The following is a 24,924-nucleotide window of genomic DNA, read 5'->3' as shown; positions in this document are numbered from 1 at the left end:
TTAGCAGGGAAAATACAGAGTGTTATGGGGGTAGGGCTTTGGTTGGATTGTAGTTGGTGCAGGCTCGATGGGCCGAATGGCCTCCCCCTGCACTGTAGGGATCCTATGTTGGCTCTTGGGGCTTGAGGGATATGGGGGGAAGGGGAGGGGTCAGGATATTGAATTTGATGAACAGCCATGATCAAAATGAATGGTGGAGCAGGCTCGAAGGGCCGAATGGCCTCCTCCTGCTTCTCGTCTCGATGAGACAGAGATGAGGGGGTTTTGAGGCACAGTGGGTGGTGGCCCCCATCACTGGACCAGAGTCTATCAGTCAAACCCGAGTTTGAAGATCTCACATTGGGATCTCACTGTCCCGGGAATCTGGTGCTCTAACCCGGCCTGGTGAGATTCCCTGTCCCATGTCAGGGCAAATGCTGCAGCTTCTCCTCTGCTAATGACCTGTTCCCCACCCCCCACCTGGCCCTACTAAACACACGGAAACCTCCCTCCCCCTCCCTTCCCCATCCCCTCCCCAGGTTTCTGCCCACACACACGCACCACTGCCCCACTCCGAAAGTCTCACGGTCCGTGTCGAAAGTTCTGGGTGGCCGAGGAAGGAAAAGGGGGTGAGGGGGGGCAGGGGACGGGGAGACATCGCACGGAACGGGACGCGGTCTGTAGCAGGCTGCGACTCCCAATGAGTGCTGGGCGCCTAGACGGTGGTGGGGGGGGCGGTGGGAGGGTGGTAAAAGCAGGGGCAGTTTTGGTCTTTGGTGGGTCTCGCTGGGTGCCACGCTCCCTCTCTCTGTCTTGCTCTCCCTCTCTCTCCACCACTGGGAGTGTTAGCCCCGAGGTGGTTGCTGTAGGCTCGGGATGGGGGGCGGGGGGAGGTGGGGAGTGAGGGGGGGGGGGGGGGGTGTGGGGCAACAGTGCCCCGCTGAGAATTGGAGCATTTCTTCTTCCTCCTCTTGTCCCCAAGCATGGGGTTCACAGTCACACCTCCCAATCCACCAACCTGAGCCCCCGGCTCCCTCATGGAACCCCCACCGGCCCCCTCGTGGCCTCCCCCCTCCCCGCCGGCCTTCCCGTTAGACGGTGGTGACAGACAGCAGTGGGTTATAGACCCTCTTGCCATCTGCAGTCCGTGTGCCGTGTGCCAGCATCTCCTGGATGGTCATCCAGTTGTCCAGGATCTTGCGGTTCCGGCGCTTGGCGCACTTCTTGTGGCTCAGGGCGATGATGCTGAGCTCTGAGCGGCCGTCCCCGGAGGCAGCGTGCTGTTCCCGCAGGCAGTCCAGCCTGCTCTGCATCATGAACTCCCTCCGTTTGCGCTGCTCGCGGGCCCGGGCCAGGTGCTGCTTCCGCTCCTCCCGGCTCCAGTAACGGCCCATCTTCAGCTCGCTGACCGCGTCATCGTCCGTGGTCATGCCGCTGCGCTCCTCGCGGATCTTCATGGCGCGCGCCTTCAGGAGCCTGTCGCGGACGGGTCGCTTGGCCACGTAGCGGGTGCCATCGCTGCGAACCTTGACCTTCCACTCCATGCGGGCCTCGCCGCCCTTGCCCCCCGCCGCCGCCCCCTGGCCGTACTCCGGCCCGGCCTGGGCGGGCGTTGGCACCAGCTGGACGCAGCTGCGGTACCTCTCGGACAGGTGCCCCTGCCGGCCAGGCGAACGGTGGCAACGCGAGAGGTAGGGGCTCCCCTCGCCGCCGGCCGCGCCGCCCCCCTTGGGCCCCCGGCGGGGCCCCCTCTCCTCGGCCGGGCGCCGGCCCACCCCCTCGCGGGGCAGGCTGCGGAATTTGGCCGGGCTGCCGTGCCGGAGGTTGAGGTTGGCGTTGACCGCTGCCCGCCGGTCCTCGGGGGCCGGCTCAGCCAGCAGCGGCGTGCTGCGGCAACTCTCGCCGGTGTTGTAGGCGCTGGTGCTGTCCTTGTCCGATCGCTCGGGCAGCTCCGTGATGTCGCACAGGCCGTGCCGCAGGGGGTCAGTACCCGTCCCGGGGCCGCTGGCGTCGAACGGGCCCCCCTCGCCGGCCAGCCAGGCTTTCATACAGCGTTCCCGCAGTTGCTGCATCTTCTGTGCCCGCAGCACATTGCGACACTTGAACTCCAGGTGACACAACTCCTCCTGCAACATGCCGGCCAGGCGCCCCACGCCTTCGTTGCGGTTGACGTCCAGTGCCCGGCTGCGCTGGTAGCCCAGGCCGCCAGCCCCGTTGCCGTTCTCCAGGTGACACTTGATCTCCAGCAGTTCGCGGTAACGCTCGCACTCCTCCTCGGTCAGTCCGGGGAGGTCGGACACCAGCAGGTCCGCTCCGGCCAGCGAGTCCGTGCTGAGGTGGAAATCGCGCGCCCGGATGGTGGCTCCCTCACTCTTGCGGGGCTGGAACCGCCGCAGGCTGCCCGGGGTGGTGTTCGAGGTGTTGGTGGTGGTCGTGCTGGTCTGGTCATCGCCCAGAATGTCGTGCTCCGAGCTTTCATCATTCCTGGTGCTCTCGTCCGTACGGCCCACCCCACTGTCCAGTTCCTGGCTGTTACTCAGCAAGTTCCCCGAGTCCACCGCATTCTTCTGATCCTCTTTCATCTTCTGCAAGGAAACAATTCACTGTCAATATCCTCAGCACTGATCCTCCCACAGTGTGGCGCTCCCTCGGCACTGACCCTCCCACAGTGCGGCGCTCCCTCGGCACTGATCCTCCCACAGTGCGGCGCTCCCTCGGCACTGATCCTCCCACAGTGCGGCGCTCCCTCGGCACTGATCCTCCCACAGTGCGGCGCTCCCTCGGCACTGATCCTCCCACAGTGCGGCGCTCCCTCGGCACTGACCCTCCCACAGTGCGGCGCTCCCTCGGCACTGACCCTCCCACAGTGCAGTGCTCCCTTGGCACTGACCCTCCCACAGTGTGGCGCTCCCTCGGCACCGACCCTCTCACAGTGCGTTGCTCCCTCGGCACCGACCCTCCCACATTGCGGCGCTCCCTCAGCACCGACCCTCCCACAGTGCGGCGCTGTCTCAGCACTGACCCTCCCACAGTGCGGCGCTGTCTCAGCACTGACCCTCCCACAGTGCGGCGCTGTCTCAGCGCTGACCCTCCCACAGTGCGGCGCTCCCTCGGCACTGACCCTCCCACAGTGCGGCGCTCCCTCGGCACTGATCCTCCTACAGTGTGGTGCTCCCTCAGCACCGACCCTCCCACAATGCGGCGCTCCCTCAGCACTGACTTTCTGAGTGTCGCACGGGAATATGCGGGGGTGGGTATTGGGTTAAGTTTCCACCTCTGAGACTCACGTGTTGTGCTGGACTGGCTTTGCTGACACGTGCAGGTATCTCTTCGGTTTCCTCTCGAGTCGGGATGTCCATTGCCTCATTCCTGTCTTCCATCCAACCCTCCTCCAGCTGTGGGAGCAGAGAGGCTGGGTTTAGGAATATTACACAAGGTGTTATTGTCTACTGCAGACCCGGTTCCCAACCCACCAACCAGGGATCCTTCCCACTGCTCCCCCCATATCCTCTGGGAGCAGGGGTGAACACCTCCCACTGGCTCATCCTCAAGTCCGAGCACCGCTGGTGAATAGGCATGCCTGATGGCCACTCGGTCCAAAGCCCCCCTGCACGCCACAAGAGTGGCCATCCCTTTAAATTATCAAAGGGTTTGCTACCTCCGCAACTCTTTTGGACAGAGAGGTCCAGACCCACACCCCACACCACAACTCCCCCCTCCACCGCCCCAACAACCCGCTGTGTGACAATACTTCTTTAACATCTCACTGCACCCCTAAACCTTCCACCAATCACTGGGAAAGTGTGAGGTGATGCACTTTGGTAGGAGGAGTTTGACAAGGGAGTGTACTGTGAAAGATCTGACACAGGGCCGGCATGGTGGCACAGTGGGTTAGCCCTGCTGCCTCACAGCACCAGGAACCTGGGTTCGATTCCTGGTTTGGGTCGCTGTCTGTGTGGAGTCTACACATTCTCCCCGTCTCTGCATGGGTTTCCTCCCATAGGCCGAAAGACGTGCTGGTTAGGGTGTGTTGGCTGTGCTAAATTCTCCCTCAGTGTAACCTGAACAGGAGTGTGGCAACTAGGGGATTTTCACAGTGACTTCATTGCAGTGTTAATGTTAGCCTACTTGTGACACTAATAAATAATCATCAAGCTTAAACTTGCTCTCTCTCTCTGTGTCTCTGTCTGGAAGAGGTTACAGAGATAGGGAGGGGAGTAGGGGCTGGAGGAGGTTACAGAGATAGGGAGGGGGTGTAGGAGCTGGAGGAGGTTACAGAGATAGGGACGGGGTGTAGGGAGCTGGAGGAGGTTACAGAGATAGGGAGGGGATGTAGGGGCTGGAGGAGGTTACAGAGATAGGGAGGGGGTGTATGGGGCTGGAGGGGGTTACAGAGATAGGGAGGGGGTGTATGGGGCTGGAGGGGGTTACAGAAATAGGGAGGGGATGTAGGGGCTGGAGGAGGTTACAGAGATAGGGAGGGGGTGTAGGGACTGGAGGAGGTTACAGAGATAGGGAGGGGGTGTATGGGGCTGGAGGGGGTTACAGAAATAGGGAGGGGATGTAGGGGCTGGAGGAGGTTACAGAGATAGGGAGGGGGTGTAGGGGCTGGAGGAGGTTACAGAGATAGGGAGGGGTGTAGGAGCTGGAGGAGGTTACAGAGATAGGGACGGGATGTAGGGGGCTGGAGGAGGTTACAGAGATAGGGAGGGGGTGTAGGGGCTGGAGGAGGTTACAGAGATAGGGAGGGGGTGTAGGGGCTGGAGGAGGTTACAGAGATAGGGAGGGGGTGTAGGGGCTGGAGGAGGTTACAGAGAATTCTCTCCATTCCCTGGTGTGGGATAGGAGGACAAAGCGTGAATTCAGACAAATCAAACATTGAACTCAAACCCGATGCTGTAACAGTCTGTCACTGCCCACTGAGGTATGTGAGGGGTATATTTCAGCAACAGGCTGGTGTATATCAGACAGCAATCCACTTACCTCCATCTCTGGCCGTGCTAATAATAAGGAGACATTGGTGCTGTCCTCACGCGTCAGGATCGCAACGGCCTCCTCCCTGTTCTGAACCTCCACCCCATTGATCTGTAACAAAGACACGTAGACTCTGCTCAGAAGTTGACACACTGTCCCCCCATCAAACACTCCCAGGACAGGTACAGCATGGGGTTAAATACAGAGTAAAGCTCCCTCTACACTGTCCCCCATCAAACACTCCCAGGACAGGTACAGCACGGGGTTAGATACAGAGTAAAGCTCCCTCTACACTGTCCCCCCATCAAACACTCCCAGGACAGGTACAGCACGGGGTTAGATACAGAGTAAAGCTCCCTCTACACTGTCCCCCCATCAAACACTCCCAGGACAGGTACAGCACGGGGTTAGATACAGAGTAAAGCTACCTCTACACTGTCCCCCCATCAAACACTCCCAGGACAGGTACAGCACGGGGTTAGATACAGAGTAAAGCTCCCTCTACACTGTCCCCATCAAACACTCCCAGGACAGGTACAGCACGGGGTTAGATACAGAGTAAAGCTCCCTCTACACTGTCCCCCCATCAAACACTCCCAGGACAGGTACAGCACGGGGTTAGATACAGAGTAAAGCTCCCTCTACACTGTCCCCCATCAAACACTCCCAGGACAGGTACAGCACGGGGTTAGATACAGAGTAAAGCTCCCTCTACACTGTCCCCATCAAACACTCCCAGGACAGGTACAGCGCGGGGTTAGATACTGAGTAAAGCTTACTCAGCTGCTCTGTTTTACCTGAATGATACGGTCTCCTGTTCGAATCCGGCCATCCTTTGCTGCGATCCCAGTCGGGTTAATCTGTGGGTCAATACATTGCTGCGTTTTAATCTGTTAGCTGTGATGATTGAGTCAGTGTTAAGTATAACTGCTACAGTCCCTCGATTTCTAGTCAATTGTGGAGAGGAATGGTTCACAAACTGCAACATTTGTAACGAAGAACAAGCATCAGGTTTGCCTTGGTAACAGGCTTGGCTGGCTTTTGAATTTTGACAGCCTATCAGTTTAAAGAAGACACTCTGCTGTCAGGAACCTATCCAATTTGAATTTGCTGTTGTTCACAACATCAGACCAATCCTGGTGTAGGAAAAGTGATTAGGTCATCAGGGTTATAAAGAGGAACTCAACTCTCTGCCTGCAGCTCAACTGAAGAGCTGCCACCTCTCAACACCCAGAGAGGGCAAGAGCGGCTCCCTGCCAGCTTAGAGTATCTCTTAACAGAACTCTCCATCTGTCTAACGAAGGGTACCAAAATCAGAAAGAGCTTACAGACAGTGGAGTCAACAGAAAAACTCCAAAGGCTTTCTAAAGCCAAAACACCTGGTTGTATATTGTTTTGAGAGTGACTAAATTTCTGTTATTATCTTTTTAGGGTAATGAATGATCCTTGTATTTATTTGAACAGCATTCCAGTAGAACCTTATTTTAATCGATATGCTACTTGTTTAGTTAAAGTTCCCGATTAGTTGAATAAATAAATGGTTAAGTGGGGTATTTCTGTTCGTTACCCACTAAACGTTACTGAAGGACAGTTCACATCTTCCCACACACTTTTAACAGATTACGAGGTGAGGGATTCCTCTTTGGGGGATTCAGCATGGCTTCTCAAATGGATATCAACTTCTGCATTGTAACAAGAGAGAGAAGGTGGAAGCAGAAGAGGTTAAGGGGGAGGTGTTCACTGTCATCAGTGACATTGAGCGGGGCTGGGTACACGACCTCGCTGCTCTCATACATCTGTCTCAATCTATTTTGCCCCTTATTGTCTCGATATTCTTTTTATAATCCGAGGCCGTAAGCTGAGTCCATTCTGCCCATATTAACTCTGCTGGCTCTATGAAAGATCGATTGCAATGCCCCCCTCCCCACCAGGGGGCCCTGTCTCCTTACCTCTCCCACGTAGATTCCTGTGTCATTCTCATCATCTGTCCGGTAACACACGGTCAGTCCCAACTTCTCCTGGTGACTCTGTTTATAAAGCTCCACTTCCTGTACACAGAAAGAGCCAGAGAAATAACACCATGCCGTCAGCACCGACTCCTCCCCCCCAGATCAACTCACAATGTCTATAGCTCCGTAAGACCATAAGACATAGAAGCAGGATTAGGCCACTCGGCCCATCGAGTCTGCTCCCCCATTCAATCATGGCTGATATTTTTCTCATCCCCATTCTCCTGCCTTTTCCCCATAACCCCTGATCCCCTTATTAATCAGGAACATATCTATCTCTGTCTTAAAGACACTCAGTGACCCGGCCTCCTCTGTGGCAAAGAGTTCCACACATTCCCCACTCTCTGGGTGAAGAAATTCCTCCTCATCTCTGTTTTAAAGGATCGTCCCTTTAGCCTGAGGTTGTCCCCTCTGGTTCTAATTTTTCCTCCCAGTGGAAACATTCTCTCCACGTCTATCTTACAGAATCCTGTAAGTTTCAACACGATCCCTGCAATGTCCAACCTCAGGATATCCACAAGGCTTTCCCCACACCCCTTGCTGAGCGTAATTTAGAAATACACATCTTTATTTCCCCTCTACGCCCACTCTAACCCCCTCCAACCCTCCCTATCTCTGTAACCTCCTCCAGCTTCCTACACCTCTTCCTTTCTCTGTAACCTTCTCCAGCCCCTACACCCCTCCCTATCTCTATAACTGCCTCCAGCCCCCTACACCCCTCCCTATCTCTGTAACCTCCTCCAGCCCCTACACCCCCCCCACCTCTGTAACCTCCTGCAGCCTCCTCCAGCCCCTACACCCCCTCCCTATCTCTGTAACCTCCTCCAGCCCCTGCACCCTTCTCTTTGTAACTTCCTGCGACCCTCCGAGATCTCTGCGTTCCTCCAATTCCGGCCTCTTGAGCATCCCCCGATTCCCATCGCTCCGCCACTGGTGGCCGTGCCTTCAGATGTTGGCGTGGGGGGCCCTGAGCTCCGGAATTCCCTCCCTAAACAAACCTGAATTGTTTTTACTCGAACATTGAAGCCTGCGGGGTGGTCTGAAACATATTCCAAAATTATGATTGGCATGGTCAGAATGGATAGCTGGAGTCTTTTTTGCCAGGGTAGCAATGTTAGTTACTGGGGAGATAGATTGAAGATAAAAGGGGGAACGTTTAAAGGAGATGTGAGAGGCAAGTTTTTTACACTGGGGGGAGGGGGTTACGAACCTGGAACACGTTGCCAGAGGAGCTGGTAGAAGCAGATACAATAGTAATGTTTAAGAGGTGGAAAAGTCTGGAACAATATGCCTGCTGTTGGCCTGATTCCGGAAATGGGACACACCTTCTGAATAATCCTGAGTGCATTAATAGCCGCACTAACAACTGATTGTAGATAACAAGTCAGATTATACCAGGAATTAAGGCATAGACTATTTTCAAAGTGGGAAAATGCTTAGGAAATCAGAAACACAAAGGGACTCAGGAATCATTGTTCAAGATTCTCTTAAGGTTAACGTGCAGGTTTAGTCGGCAGTTAGGAAAGTAAATGCAATGTTAGCATTCATGTAGAGAGGGCTAGAATACAAGAGCAGGGATGTACTTCCGAGGCTGTATAAGGCTCTGGTCAGACCCCATCTGAAGTATTGTGAGCAGTTTTGGGCTCCGTATCTAAGGAAGGATGTGCTGGCCTTGGAAAGGGTCCAGAGGAGGTTCACAAGAATAATCCCTGGAATGAAGAGTTTGAGGAACGGTTGAGGACTCTGGGTCTGTGCTCGTTGGAGTTTAGAAGGATGAGGGGGGGATCTTATTGAAACTTACAGGATACTGCGAGGCCCGGATGGAGTGGACGTGGAGAGGATGTTTCTACTAGTAGGAAAAAGTAGAACCAGAGGGAACAACCTCAGGCTAAAGGGACGATCTTTGAAAACAGAGATGAGGAGGAATTTCTTCAGCCAGAGAGTGGGGAATGTGTGGAACTCTTTGCTGCAGAAGGTTGTGGAGGCCAGGGCACTGAGTGTCTTTAAGACAGAGGTAGATAGGTTCTTGATTAATAAGGGGATCAGGGATTATGGGGAAAAGGCAGGAGAATGGGGATGAGAAAAATATCAGCTATGATTGAATGGCGGAGCAGACTCGATGGGCTGAGTGGCCTAATTCTGCTCCTATGTCTTATGATCTTATGGAACTCGTAATGTGGCTCATTTATACATGTTCGAGGTGACACACAAACTCTGCAAGCAAAAGGTACAGTGTCAAGCTTTGTAAATTTCCCTTTTGTCACCCTGAGCCAGTAGTTGCCCCCAGTGCTGTCGCCATGGTAGTGCCTTGGCCCATCGGGGTGACTTGCCAGCCAATCAGAACCTTTTTCTCCCGTGGAAAAAATTGTTGCGATTGTCTGAAATTTGGTGCTGTTGTGTTCGTCCTGATGAGTGTTGGATGAAAAGTTTCGACGACACCACTCTGCAGCGACATTCGAACATTCCTCTGGCGAGCCTTGATCATTTGAATTAGGAGCTGGAGAAGGCCACTCTGCCCCTCAAAACCTGCTGCCCTGTTTGATAAGGTCACAGCTTGATCTGAGTGTAACCCCAACCCACATTCCCACTGACCTCACGGTCACTGACCTATCACACACTCCCCTGCCTCGTTAATCCTGAATCTATCCATTCCGCCTGGATAAATATTCCTAGACTTCAATCCCACCACCTCGTGAGGAAAAGAGTTCTGGAGACTCCACACCCTCCGAGAGAAAACATTTCTCCTCATCTCCCTCTTAAATGGGCCGCCCCTTTCTGGGGGCAGTTTGTGTGATTGGCCTATTGAGATGGATAGAAAACTGGTTTATCATCCAGGAAAACAATGAGTAGGAATAAATGGGTCTTTTTCTGTCAGTGACCAGTGGGGTTTTGCAGGGATCTGTACTGGGACCCCAACTGCTCACATTATATATGAATGATTTGAAAGAGGGAACTGAATGTATTATCTCCAACTTTACGAATAATACAACGTTGGGTGGGAGGGTGAGCTGTGAGGAGGATACAGAGATGTTTCAGTGTGATTTGGACGGGCTGAGTGTGTGGAATCTGCATGGCAGATGCAGTATAATGTGGATAAATGTGAGGTTATCCACTTTGGGAGCAGTAAGAGGAAGACAGATTATTATTTGGTGTAAATTGAGAGAGGCAGATACTCAGCGAGACCTTGGAGTCCTTGTGTATCAGTCACTGAAAGTAAGCGTGCAGGTACAGCAGGCAGTAAAGAAGGGAAATGGTATGTTGGCCTTCATAGCGAGAGGATTTGAGTACAGGGATAGGGATGTTTTACTGCAATTGTACAGGGCCTTGGTGAGGCCACACCTGGAGTATTGTGTACAGTTTTGGTCTCCTTATCTGAGGAAGGATGTCCTTGCTATAGAGGGAGCGCAGCAAAGGTTTACCAGGCTGATTCCTGGGATGGCAGGTCTGTCATATGAGGAGAGACTGAGTGGGTTAGGATTATATTCACTGGAGTTTAGAAGAGTGAGAGGGGATCTGATAGAAACTTATAAAATTCTAACAGGGTTAGACAGGGTAGATTCAGAAAGAATGTTCCCGATGGTGGGGGGAGTCCAGAACTAGGGGTCAGAGTTTGAGGATAAGGGGTAAACCTTTTAGAACTGAGGTGAGGAGAAATTTCTTCACCCAGAGGGTGGGGAATGTGTGGAATTCACTCCCACAGAAAGTAGTTGAGGCCAAAACGTTATGTGATTTCAGGAAGAAATTAGATATCGTTCTTGGGGCTAAAGGGATCGAGGGATATGGGGGGGGGATCAGGATGTTGAATTTGATGATCAGCCATGATCAAAACGAATGGGGAGCAGCTCGAAGGACCGAATGGCCTCCTCCTGCTTCTAGTTTTTATATTATTTCTAAACAGAGACCCCTTCTCTATGAACGGGCTGCTTTGTCTGTATAGTGCGTGAGAAACAATACTTTTCACTGTCGCAATACATGTGGCAATAATAAATCAAATCCTAGTTCAAGATTCCCACAAGAGGAAAGATATTCTCCCCATCCACCATGTCGAGAAACTCCCTCCGGGTTGTAAAGGTTGCCTCTCACTCTTCTAAACTCCAGCGGATACGAGGCGGGGGATGTTAAAATGGATAGCGGAGTGCGCACCCACCTCGTACTCCAGTTCCTCTGTCCGATCCACTTCATGATGCCCACTGTCCAGGTAGTCATTGGGGTCATAAAAATCGTTCCCAATGGGGGGGCTACAGGGACAAAGAGAAACTGTCAACAATTAGGCTGCGGGGAGAGAGGTTAAGCACGCAAAGCAGATCAAAACTAACCCTGGGAGAAAGGTGTTAACACAGAGGGTTCAGGGAAAGTATAGACTCACTGTCTATTCAGCAGGGTAAGGATCACTGTGCACAGTCTGTGTCTATTCAGCAGGGTAAGGATCATTGTACAGTCTGTGTTTATTCAGCAGGGTAAGGATCACTGTGCACAGTCTGTGTTTATTCAGCAGGGTAAGGATCACTGTGCACAGTCTGTGTTTATTCAGCAGGGTAAGGATCACTGTACACAGTCTGTGTCTATTCAACAGGGTAAGGATCACTGTGCACAGTCTGTGTCTATTCAGCAGGGTAAGGATCACTGTGCACAGTCTGTGTCTATTCAGCAGGGTAAGGATCACTGTGCACAGTCTGTGTCTATTCAGCAGGGTAAGTATCATTGTACACAGTCTGTGTCTATTCAGCAGGGTAAGTATCATTGTACACAGTCTGTGTCTATTCAGCAGGATAAGGATCATTGTACACAGTCTGTGTCTATTCAGCAGGGTAAGGATCACTGTGCACAGTCTGTGTCTATTCAGCAGGGTAAGTATCATTGTACACAGTCTGTGTCTATTCAGCAGGGTAAGGATCATTGTACACAGCCTGTGTCTATTCAGCAGGGTAAGGATCACTGTGCACAATCTCTGATATTCAGGTATGGGATGGCTCTGTACGTTTCTGGCTTGTGTGGCATTTGTCGATACTCACATTTCGGACAGGGCATAGGGCTCTAGCTGGACGACTGGGGGAGACGGTGGCTGCACCTTGCTAAGGGCCATGATGTGTTCAAAGGTGATCTCGGTCTGGGTGCCATTGTCGACGAGTTGCAGGTCCTGGATTGAGGTGGGAATCTTTCCTCTGGGACTGCGCCGCAAGACCTGGATCACCAGAGGGTCCCGGGCAGGCCTGAGGACATCGGTGTACTGCTCCTGGCTCACTTTGCAAACCTCTTTGTCCAGCACCTTGGAGAGAACACGGACATCTGAGCAAACTCAGAGATTCTGTAGCACTTCTCTCGACACCGGGGGAGGTTCCCACACACAGGGGCGCCGAGGGGAGGTCCCCACGCACAGGGGCGCCGGGGGAGGTCCCCACGCACAGGGGCGCCGGGGGAGGTCCCCACGCACAGGGGTGCCGGGGGAGGTCCCCACGCACAGGAGTGCGGGAGGGGGGGGTCCCCACACGCAGGGGCGCCGGGGGATGTCCCGATGTGCAGGGGGGGCCGGGGGAGGTCCCCACATGCAGGGGGGGCCGCGGGAGGTCCCCGTGCGCAGGGGTGCCGGGGGATGTCCCTATGTGCAGGGACGCCGAGGGAGGCCCCCACACGCAGGGGTGCTGGGGGATGTCCCTATGTGCAGGGGCGCCGGGGGAGGTCCCCACGCACAGGGGCGCCGGGGGAGGTCCCCACGCACAGGGGTGCTGGGGGAGGTCCCCACCCTCAGGGACACCGGGGGAGCTCCCCACACTCAGGGGCGCTGGGGGAGATTCCCATGCGCAGGGGCACCGGGGGTGGTCCCCACGTACAGGGGCACTGGGGGAGGTCCCCACACGCAGAGAGACTGGGGGAGGTCCCCATGCGCAGGGACACTGGGGAACGTCCCCAAGGGCAAGGAGACAAGGGAGATCCCCACATGCAGAAATACAGGGGGAGGGCCCCACGGTGCAGGGACACCAGGGGGAGGGCCCCACGGTGCAGGGACACCAGGGGGAGGGCCCCACGGTGCAGGGACACCAGGGGGAGGGCCCCACGGTGCAGGGACACCAGGGGGAGGGCCCCACGGTGCAGGGACACCAGGGGGAGGGCCCCACGGTGCAGGGACACCAGGGGGAGGGCCCCACGGTGCAGGGACACCATGGGGAGGGCCCCACGGTGCAGGGACACCAGGGGGAGGGCCCCACGGTGCAGGGACACCATGGGGAGGGCCCCACGGTGCAGGGACACCATGGGGAGGGCCCCACGGTGCAGGGACACCAGGGGAAGGGCGCCACGTTGCCCCACCCTCTCCCTGTACAGTTTCTCACGATGTATTATCTCTCAGAGCAGGAGGAGTGACATCCCTCCTCAGCCACATACTCCCCCCTCCCCCACCCATCCCCCCCGCACTCCCAGAGTGTGTACTCACTGTGTGTGGGCTAGTGGGTCTGCGTCCTAACCCCCCGTGCCTCAGTCCAGTCGAGCCCTGTAGGGAAGAAAGAGAGAGAATGGGATAATTATTCTGCTGGAGGTGGGGCTGCCAGTCAGCAGAGGAATGGCCCGAGCTCCCAAATCCTGTCAGAGACACAGACTGCAGACAAGGCCCTTCAGCCCATCGAGTCCATACCCACAATAACCACCACTAAAGTGATGCTAATCCCTGAACTTGTCCCATGTCCCCGAATGTTATAATTCAAGTTTATTTATTAGTGTCACAAGTAAGGCTTACATTAACACTGCAATGAAGTTACTGTGAAAACCCCCAAGTCGCCACTCTCCTGTTCGGGTTACACTGGGGGAGAATTTAGCACGGCCAATGCCCCCAACCAGCACGTCTTTCAGACTGTGGGAGGAAACCGGAGGACAGCCTCAAAATAAGGGGGAGTCAGTTTGGAACAGAGTTGAGGAGGAACTACTTCTCTCAGGGGGTGGTGAATCTTTGGAATTCTCTGCCCATTGAAGCAGTGGAGGCTACCTCGTTAAATGTGTTTAAGTCATGGGTAGATAGATTTCTAATAGACAAGGGAATTAAGAGCTATGGGGAGCAGGCAGGTAAGTGGAACTGATCCACTATCAGATCGGCCATGATCTTATTGAATGGCAGGGCAGGCTCGAGGGGCTAGATGGCCTAATCCTGCTCCCATTTCTTATGTTCATCCAGAGGAAACCCACGCAGACACGGGGAGAACATGTAGACTCTGCACAGACAGTGACCCAAGCCAGGAATCGAACCCGGGTCCCTGGCACTGTGAGGCAACAGTGCTAACCCACTGTGTTCAACCCTCATAGCTGGTACGGTGGCACAGTGGGTTAGCACTGCTGTCGCACAGTGCCAGGGACCCAGGTTCGATTCCCGGCTCGGGTCACTGTCTGTGTGGAGTTTGCATGTTCTCCCCGTGTCTGCGTGGGTTTCCACCGGGTGCTCCGGTTTCCTCCCACAGTCCAAGAGATGTGCCGGTTAGGGTGCATTGGCCGTGCTAAATTCTCCTCAGTGTTACCCCAATGAGGGGATTTTCACAGTAACTTCATTGCGGTGTCAACGTAAGCCTACTTGTGGCACTGATAAATAGGTTTAAACTCAGCCAGTCGAGGTGAGTGAGGTGGGGTGGGAATGGAGCGGGGAGGCTGAGGGGCTGGGGAATGAGACGGGGGTGGGGGGGGAGGGCTTCCTTCATTCATTCATTGAGGAGATGAAGGCAGCCTCGGAACGCCCCTCCCCTGCCGAGGGAGCCTGCGGGGATGAGAGTGCGGAGCTAACTCACAAAGCGATGCGGAGTGGGGGAGGGGAGGCCTGCTGCTTTAATGGAACATACCGTTGCCACAGCAACAGGAATCGAGGAATTTTTTTTTATTATTGGTCACGCTGAGGTCAGTCATCCTCCGGAGGATCCGACAAGACAAACCGGCACGTGACAGCGAGAACTAGGACACATCAGCAGTGACCGCAGGGACGGGAAGGAGACAGAGGCAGACAGGCAGCCAACAAACCCCACACTCATTAACAAAACACCAGCCTCCCCTCATACACACCCTCACTGCTGTACCTGTCCTGGGAGTGTTTGATGGGGGACAGTGTAGAGGGAGCTTTACTCTGTACCTAACCCCGTGCTGTCCCTGTCCTGGGAGTGTTTGATGGGGGACAGTGTAGAGGGAGCTTTACTCTGTATCTAACCCCGTGCTGTACCTGTCCTGGGAGTGTTTGATGGGGGACAGTGTAGAGGGAGCTTTACTCTGTATCTAACCCCGTGCTGTCCCTGTCCTGGCAGTGTTTGATGGGGACAGTGTAGAGGGAGCTTTACTCTGTATCTAACCCCGTGCTGTCCCTGTCCTGGGAGTGTTTGATGGGGACAGTGTAGAGGGAGCTTTACTCTGTATCTAACCCCGTGCTGTACCTGTCCTGGGAGTGTTTGATGGGGACAGTGTAGAGGGAACTTTACTCTGTATCTAACCCCGTGCTGTACCTGTCCTGGGAATGTTTGATGGGGGACAGTGTAGAGGGAGCTTTACTCTGTATCTAACCCCGCGCTGTCCCTGTCCTGGGAGTGTTTGATGGGGGGACAGTGTAGAGGGAGCTTTACTCTATATCTAACCCCGTGCTGTACCTGTCCTGGGAGTGTTTGATGGGGGACAGTGTAGAGGGAGCTTTACTCTGTGTTTAACCCTGTGCTGTACCTGTCCTGGGAGTGTTTGATGGGCGCCATGATGTGGAGATGCTGGCTTTGGACTGAGGTAAACACAGTAAGAAGTCTCCCAACACCAGACTGAAGTCCAACAGGTTTATTTGGTAGCACAAACCACAAGCTTTCAGACTTGTGTCGATATGTACTTCTCTTGCAACACTACAGACTTCCTACAGAAACTCAGCACACATGGAGCATTTGAACCAGGGACACTCCTCATTACAATGGATATCTCGGCGCTCTACACCAACACCCCCCATAACGATGGCATTGCTGCAACTGCCTCAGTACTCAACGCCGACAACTGCCAATTCCCAGATGCAATTTTACAACTCATCCACTTCATCCTGGACCACAATGTCTTCACCTTCAACAACCAGTTCTTCATCCAGACACACGGGAACAGCCATGGGGACCAAATTTGCACCTCAATATGCCAACATCTTCATGCACAGGTTCGAACAAGACCTCCACCGCACAGGACCTTCAACCGATGCTATACACTAGATAGATCGATGGCATTTTTTTCCTTTGGACTCATGGTGAACAATCACTGAAACAACTATGTGATGACGTCAACAAGTTTCATCACACCATCAGACTCACCATGGACTACTCTCCGGAATCGGCTGCATTCTTGGACACACGCACCTCCATTAAGGACGGTCACCTCAGCACCTCACTGTACCGCAAACCCACAGACAATCTCACAATGCTCCACTTCTCCAGCTTCCACCCTAAACACGTTAAAGAAGCCATCCGCTACGGACAAGCCCTCTGTATACACAGGAGCTGCTCAGATTAGGGGGATCGCAATAGACACCTCCAGACGCTGAAAGATGCCCTCATAAGAACAGGATATGGAGCTTGACTCATCGATCGACAGTTCCGACACACCACAGCGAAAAACCACACCGACCTCCTCAGAAGCCAAACACGGTGGACAGAGTACCCTTCATCGTCCAGTACTTCCCCGGGGCGGAGAAGCTACGACATCTTCTCTGGAGCCTTCAACATGTCATTGATGAAGATGAACATCTCACCAAGGCCATCCCCACACCCCCACTTCTTGCCTTCAAACAACCGCACAACCTCAAACAGATCATTGTCCACAGCAAACTACCCAGCCTTCAGGAGAACAGTGACCACAATACCACACAACCCTGCTACCGCAACCTCTGCAAGACATGCCGGATCATCGACACATACCATCATCTCACGTGAGAACACCATCCACCAGGTACATGGTACATATCTTGCAACGCTGCAGGAAAGGATGTCCCGAGGCATGGTACATTGGGGAGACCATGCAGACACTACGACAACGGATGAATGAACACCGCATGGCAATCACCAGGCAAGACTGTTCTCTTCCTGTTGGGGAACACTTCAGCGGTCACGGACATTTGGCCTCTGACCTTCGGGTAAGCGTTCTCCAAGGCAGCCTTCACAACACACGACAGTGCAGAGTCACTGAGCAGAGACTGATAGCCAAGTTCCGCACACATGAGGACGGCCTCAACCGGTATCTTGGGTTCGTGTCCCACTATCTGTAACCCCCATGACTTGCCTGGGCTTGCAAAATCTCACTAACTGTCCTGTCTGGAGACAATACACATCTCTTTAACCTGTGCTTAACCCTCTCTCCACTCACCTTCACTGTACCTTGAAGACTTGATTGCCAGTAAAGACTCACATTCTAATCATTATTCTGTAAATTGAGTTTGTGTCTTTATATGCCTTGTTTGTGAACAGAACTCCCCACTCACCTGATGAAGGGGCAGCGCTCTGAAAGCTAGTGGCTTATGCAACCAAATAATCCTGTTGGACTTTAACCTGGTGTTGTGAGACTTCTTACTGTGTTTGATGGGGGACAGTGTAGAGGGAGCTTTACTCTGTATCTAACCCCGAGCTGTACCTGTCCTGGGAGTGTTTGATGGGGGACAGTGTAGTGGGAGCTTTACTCTGTATCTAACCCCGTGCTGTACCTGTCCTGGGAGTGTTTGATGGGGGGACAGTGTAGAGGGAGCTTTACTCTGTATCTAACTCCGTGCTGTACCTGTCCTGGGAGTGTTTGATGGGGGGACAGTGTAGAGGGAGCTTTACTCTGTATCTAACCCCGTGCTGTACCTGTCCTGGGAGTGTTTGATGGGGGGACAGTGTAGAGGGAGCTTTACTCTGTATCTAACCCCGTGCTGTACCTGTCCTGGGAGTGTTTGATGGGGGACAGTGTAGTGGGAGCTTTACTCTGTATCTAACTCCGTGCTGTACCTGTCCTGGGAGTGTTTGATGGGGGACAGTGTAGAGGGAACTTTACTCTGTATCTAACCCCGTGCTGTACCTGTCCTGGGAGTGTCTGATGGAGATGGTGTGCAGGGAGCTATCTCAGCGATAGCCTCGAGTTGGATGCAATGGGTCGATATATTTGCTGGTTTCTGTCAGGCGGCGGAGATTAAAGAACAGGGAACAAAGGCAAGATTGGAGAGAGGCGGCTTCACTGAGGCTGTGTCTAATCGCTCACTCGAACAGATTCTGTACTCTCTGTGGAATTCCAACACTGCACAGAACAAAGGAAGCTTCAATGCAAAATTAATGCACAGAATATTTCCCTCGCACAGTGTGGAAGGATATCAGTTCTGGCACGTCAGATCTGAGCTTTCTTTGCAATGAATCTGAGAGCTGTCCCTATCAGTACCACTTTGTGTTAATCCTGGTGATCCTGGTGTCACTCACTGTGGGGGGGCAGGAATTGAAATCCAGGTCATTAAATAACTGTGGAATCAAAATCTCATCTCAGTTGGTGAAGATGGAGGGACCCGCTCCAGCTCCAATTGAAGGAAATCCCCACCCACCCTCCGCCCCCACCGTTACCCTGTCTGGGAATCCCTCACCTCCAGACCCATAGCAGCAAGCGACTCTTAATTACTGATAGCTTTCAGATTAGATACCTGTAACTGTTGACATGTGTACTCCACACAACACCTCAACAATGAGGAGCAAGCAACAGTCCATCAAAGAATTACAGTGCGGCGCTCCCGCAGCACTGACCCTCCCACAGTGCGGCGCTCCCTCGGCACTGACCCTCCCACAGTGCGGCGCTGCCTCGGCACCGACCCTCCCGCAGTGCGGCGCTCCCTTGGCACTGACCCTCCCGCAGTGCAGTGCTCCCTCGGCACTGACCCTCCCGCAGTGCGGCGCTCCCTCGGCACTGACCCTCCCGCAGTGCGGCGCTCCCTCGGCACTGACCCTCCCACAGTGCGGCACTCCCTCAGCACTGACCCTCCCACAGTGCGGCGCTCCCTCGGCACTGACCCTCCCACAGTGCGGCGCTACCTCGGCACTGACCCTCCCACAGTGCGGCGCTCCCTCGGCCCTGACCCTCCCACAGTGCGGCGCTCCCTCGGCACTGACCCTCCCACAGTGCGGCGCTCCCTCGGCACTGACCCTTCCACAGTGCGGCGCTCCCTCGGCACTGACCCTCCCACAGTGCGGAGCTTCCTCGGCACCGACCCTCCCACAGTGCGGCGCTCCCTCAGCGCTGAACCTCCCACAGTGCGGCGCTCCCTCAGCACCGACCCTCCCGCAGTGTGGCGCTCCCATATGTATAAACACAGGATCAGTTACTGTCCTAACCCAACTGTCAGCCAGAAAGCAACTAAGGAATCCCTTATCGTCCCGAATTCATAACTGACTGGTTTACAGGATGAGGAGGAGGCCATTCAGCCCCTCTTGAGCTTGTTATGCAGGAACAGGAGGAGGCCATTCACCTCCTATCCTAACTCCGTTTCCTCGCCTCAGTTCAGTAACCCTCAATCACCCCCCTCTTTACCCAACAGAAACCCCTCACTCTGGGGTTTGGAATTTCCAATCACCCCCTCCAGTCTCAACAGCTTTATTTCGGGGAGAGAGTGAGTTCCGGATTCCCATTCCCCCTTTGTGTGAGGAAGCGCTTCCTGACATTCCGCACCCGCACCCCCTCCCAGAATGGCTGGCCTCTCATTTTAACTTCCCCCCCCATCCCCTCGTTCTGAACCCCCAGGGGAAATAGTTTCTCTCTGTCGACCCTATTGAATCCTTTAATCATCTTAAACCCCCCTCGATCAGACCACCCCCTCAATCCTCGACACTTGAGGGGAGGAAGCCTTGTCTGTGTGACCCTTACACTCACCCCCCTGCCCATCCCCATTATTGGGATAGCCCTGGTCTCTCCGAAGGAGAGGAAAGGTCCATCCTGAGGTACAGAGTGGAGCAGAGAATTGAACCCAGATAGGGCTCTGAGTGGAATCCTAAACAGGTACAGCAGGCAGTAAAGAAGGCAAATGGTATGTTGGCCTCATAGCGAGAGGATTTGAGTACAGGGATAGGGATGTTTTACTGCAATTGTACAGGGCCTTGGTGAGGCCACACCTGGAGTATTGTGTACAGTTTTGGTCTCCTTATCTGAGGAAGGATGTCCTTGCTATAGAGGGAGCACAGCAAAGGTTTACCAGGATGATTCCTGGGATGGCAGGTCTGTCATATGAGGAGAGACTGAGTCGGTTAGGATTATATTCACTGGAGTTTAGAAGAGTGAGAGGGGATCTGATAGAAACTTATAAAATTCTAACAGGGTTAGACAGGGTAGATTCAGAAAGAATGTTTCCGATGGTGGGGGGAGTCCAGAACTAGGGGTCAGAGTTTGAGGATAAGGGGGAAACCTTTTAGAACTGAGGTGAGGAGAAATTTCTTCACCCAGAGGGTGGGGAATGTGTGGAATTCACTCCCACAGAAAGTAGTTGAGGCCAAAATGTTGTGTGATTTCAGGAAGAAATTAGATATCGTTCTTGGGGCTAAAGGGATCGAGGGATATTGGGGGGGGGATCAGGATATTGAATTTGATGATCAGCCATGATCAAAATGAACGAGGGAGCAGCTCGAAGGGCCAAATGGCCTTCTCCTGTTTCTCGTTTCTACGTTTCTCTGGTGGGTTGGAGTGTTGGGGCATGCATGGTGAATCAGGGAGTGGTTTGGATTTGACAGAGCAATGACAGGGGAGTGAGGAGAGGGCGCGAGAGGCAGACAGCTCTCAGTACTGCCCTGTCAGCGAGCGAATTCACATTTCCATTTGAAAGATAAACTTCAAAAGGCCTGGGCGCCCAGCCCTTCTCCTGTGAGATGTCTGTCTCTCGCTCTGTACAGGAGGAGGACAGGTCTGTCTGAAACACACACAGCCTGTGAATATTTCATATTTCAGTCTCCAGTATCTGGCTCATTGTCACGGATTCTCAGAATCGATAGAGCGCAGACCGAGGCCATTTGGCCCATCTTGTCTGTGCAGTCTCTCCAAGCAAGCATCATGCATTAGTACTGTTCCCCTGCCTTCCCCCTGTAACCCCTGCACATTGTTCTGTTCAGGTAGTCATCTAGTGCCCTCTTGAATATCTCCATTGAACCTGTTTCCAACACATTTCCAGGCAGTTCTTTAGCAAGCTTGCTGATGACACCAACACAGTGGGTTTAATCTCAAACAATGACGAGACAGAGTACAGGAATGAGATAGAGAATCTGGTGAACTGGTGCGGTGACAATAATCTCTCCCTCAATGTCAACAAAACAAAGGAAATTGTTATCGACTTCAGGAAGTGTAAAGGAGAACATGCCCCTGTCTACATCAATGGGGATGAAGTAGAAAGGATCAAGAACTTCAAGTTTTTAGGTGTCCAGATCACCAACAACCTGTCCTGGTCCCCCCCATGCCGACACTGTAGTTAAGAAAGCTCCACTTACGCATCTACTTTCTCAGAAGACTAAGGAAATTTGTCATGTCAGCTACGACTCTCACTGACTTTTACAGATGGCCCATAGAAAGCATTCTTTCTGGTTGTATCACAGCTTGGTCTGGGGCTCCTGCTCTGCCTGAGAAAAGCAGCCAGCGTAATCAAGGATCCCACACACCCCGGGCATTCTCTCTTCCACCTTCTTTCATTGGGAAATAGATACAAAAGTCTGAGGTCACATACAACTCTTTCCCTGCTGCTGTCAGACTTTTGAATGGACCTACTTCACATTAAGTTGATATTTCTCTACACGCTAGCTGTGACTGTAATGCGACATTCTGCACCCTCTCCTTTTCTTCTCCCCTATGTACTCTATGAACGGTATGCTTTGTCTGTATAGTGCGCAAGAAACAATACTTGTCACTGTAAACCAATACATGTGAGAAGAAAAAGTCAAATCAAATTAAGGATTCTGTACCTGTCCTGGGAGTGTTTGATGGGGGACAGTGTGGAGGGAGCTTTACTCTGTATCTAACCCCGTGTTGTACCTGTCCTGGGAGTGTTTGATGGGGGACAGTGTAGAGGGAGTTTTACTCTGTATCTAACCCCGTGCTGTACCTGTTCTGGGAGTGTTTGATGAGGGACAGTGTTGAGGGAGCTTTACTCTGTATCTAACCCCGTGCTGTACCTGTCCTGGGAGTGTTTGATAGGGGACAGGATAGAGGGAGATTTGTTCTGTTTCTTACTGTCAGTGACACGGTGAAGTAACCTCCGTCTCCTACACTTTGGAATCTGAGGAATTGAAAGTCAGTGTTGAATGTATTATCTTCTGTTGAGGACAGCGGTTACTGGGGAGAGTGTGGTGACAGACAGAGTGAGCAGGTCCCTATGTTCATTGATCAATCAATTTGTTCAAGTGTGAAACCATGTCAATGCGAATATCTCCAACCTGCTATTAAACAGGATCCCTCCTTTCATATTATTCTCACGGTGCTGTGGGAGCTCTGAGCAGTTGGAGGAGGCCGCACTGAGTGATCTTATCCCCAGGGCCTCCCTGTCTCTGCAAGAACGCATGATTCTTTGATCACTAGGAGAGTTTTACCCAATGAGCATTGTCCATGATCTGTCCAAGGACTGATCTCTCCCTAAGCCAGGCTCATTACTGCCAGGATTGGCAGAGAGAGAAGTGACCACTTGCTCTCTGTCTGTCTCCATCACTCTTTCTCTTAATGGACCTCAATGGAGGCCCTGATATCCCAGCATGCACTGCAGTAGCGAATGTGCCCTATTCAGCCCAGTGACAGGGTGGCAATTGGTCCCCCGCTGGTGAGGTAGGGTCCCTGGGTCAACACCACGTACAGTGAAAAGTATTGTTTCTTGTGCAGTATACAGACAAAGCATACTGTTCATAGAGAAGGAGAGAAGAAGGTGCAGAATGCAGTGTTATAGTCATAGCTAGGGTGTAGAGAAAGATCAACTTAATGTGAGGTAGGTCCATTCAATAGTCTGACAGCAGCAGGGAAGAAGCTGTTCTTGGGTCGGTTGGTTCGTGACCTCAGACTTTTGTACCTTTTTCCTGATGGAAGAAGGTGGAAGAGAGAATGTCCGGAGTGTGTGGGGTCCTTAATTATACTGGCTGCTTTTCCAAGGCAGCGGGAAGTGTAGACAGAGTCAATGGATGGGAGGCTGGTTTGTGTGATAGATTGGGCTACATTCATGACCTTTTGTAGTTTCTTTACATCAAGGTACACGGACCATACAAGAGCTGACACTGAGACACACACACGGACCGTACAGGAGCTGACACTGAGACACACACGGACCGTACAGGAGCTGACACTGAGACACACACACGGACCGTACAGGAGCTGACACTGAGACACACACACAGACCGTACAGGGGCTGACACTGAGACACACACACAGACCGTACAGGGGCTGACACTGAGACACACACACAGACCGTACAGGGGCTGACACTGAGACACACACACGGACCGTACAGGAGCTGACACTGAGACACACACACGGACCGTACAAGAGCTGATACTGAAACACACACAGACTGTACAGGAGCTGACACTGAGACACACACACGGACTATACAGGAGCTGACACTGAGACACACACACGGACCGTACAGGGGCTGACACTGAGACACACACACGGACCGTACAGGAGCTGACACTGAGACACACACACGGACCGTACAGGAGCTGACACTGACACACACACGGACCGTACAGGGGCTGACACTGAGACACACACGGACTGTACAGGTGCTGACACTGAGACACACACGGACCGTACAGGAGCTGACACTGAGACACACACACGGACTATACAGGAGCTGACACTGAGACACACACGGACTGTACAGGTGCTGACACTGAGACACACACGGACCGTACAGGGGCTGACACTGAGACACACACACGGACCGTACAGGAGCTGACACTGAGACACACACACGGACCGTACAAGAGCTGACACTGAAACACACACAGACTGTACAGGAGCTGACACTGAGACACACACACGGACCGTACAGGAGCTGACACTGAGACACACACACGGACCGTACAGGAGCTGACACTGAGACACACACGGACTGTACAGGTGCTGACACTGAGACACACACGGACCGTACAGGGGCTGACACTGAGACACACACACGGACCGTACAGGAGCTGACACTGAGACACACACACGGACCGTACAAGAGCTGACACTGAAACACACACAGACTGTACAGGAGCTGACACTGAGACACACACACGGACTATACAGGAGCTGACACTGAGACACACACACGGACCGTACAGGAGCTGACACTGACACACACACACGGACCGTACAGGAGCTGACACTGAGACACACACGGACCGTACAGGAGCTGACACTGACACACACACAGACTGTACAGGAGCTGACACTGAGACACACACACGGACTGTACAGGAGCTGACACTGAGACACACACACGGACCGTACAGGAGCTGACACTGAGACACACACACGGACCGTACAGGAGCTGACACTGAGACACACACACGGACCGTACAGGAGCTGACACTGAGACACACACACGGACTATACAGGAGCTGACACTGAGACACACACACGGACCGTACAGGAGCTGACACTGACACACACACACGGACCGTACAGGAGCTGACACTGAGACACACACGGACCGTACAGGAGCTGACACTGACACACACACAGACTGTACAGGAGCTGACACTGAGACACACACACGGACTGTACAGGAGCTGACACTGACACACACACACGGACCGTACAGGAGCTGACACTGAGACACACACACGGACTGTACAGGAGCTGACACTGAGACACACACACGGACTGTACAGGAGCTGACACTGAGACACACACACGGACCGTACAGGAGCTGACACTGACACACACACATGGACTGTACAGGAGCTGACACTGACACACACACATGGACTGTACAGGAGCTGACACTGACACACACACACAGACCGTACAGGAGCTGACACT

General features: G+C 53.4%; 1 protein-coding gene across 2 annotated transcripts in view; it reads right to left on the bottom strand.

The window, feature by feature from the left end:
• Window positions 1–926: 926 nt before the first annotated feature.
• LOC145338579 (PDZ domain-containing protein 4-like) overlaps window positions 927–24,924 on the bottom strand; it is a 39,352-nt gene continuing 15,354 nt past the window's right edge. For both annotated transcript variants that reach the window (XM_080182929.1, XM_080182928.1), the window contains exons 2-9: window positions 13,390–13,446; window positions 11,975–12,228; window positions 11,110–11,200; window positions 6,903–7,001; window positions 5,751–5,813; window positions 4,963–5,064; window positions 3,267–3,374; window positions 927–2,564 (exon numbers count right to left, since the gene is read on the bottom strand). In XM_080182929.1, the coding sequence (XP_080039055.1) occupies window positions 1,071–2,564; window positions 3,267–3,374; window positions 4,963–5,064; window positions 5,751–5,813; window positions 6,903–7,001; window positions 11,110–11,200; window positions 11,975–12,228; window positions 13,390–13,446 (2,268 nt within the window). In that variant the 3' untranslated portion in view covers window positions 927–1,070. The remainder of the gene's footprint in view (window positions 2,565–3,266; window positions 3,375–4,962; window positions 5,065–5,750; window positions 5,814–6,902; window positions 7,002–11,109; window positions 11,201–11,974; window positions 12,229–13,389; window positions 13,447–24,924) is intronic.

This window comes from Carcharhinus amblyrhynchos, unplaced genomic scaffold, assembly GCF_965287045.1.
Source record: "Carcharhinus amblyrhynchos unplaced genomic scaffold, sCarAmb.v2.hapA chromosome_102, whole genome shotgun sequence".
Classification (NCBI taxonomy): domain Eukaryota; kingdom Metazoa; phylum Chordata; class Chondrichthyes; order Carcharhiniformes; family Carcharhinidae; genus Carcharhinus; species Carcharhinus amblyrhynchos.
Note: the sequence above shows the minus strand (reverse complement) of the source record. Positions and strands in the feature narration are given on the sequence as shown.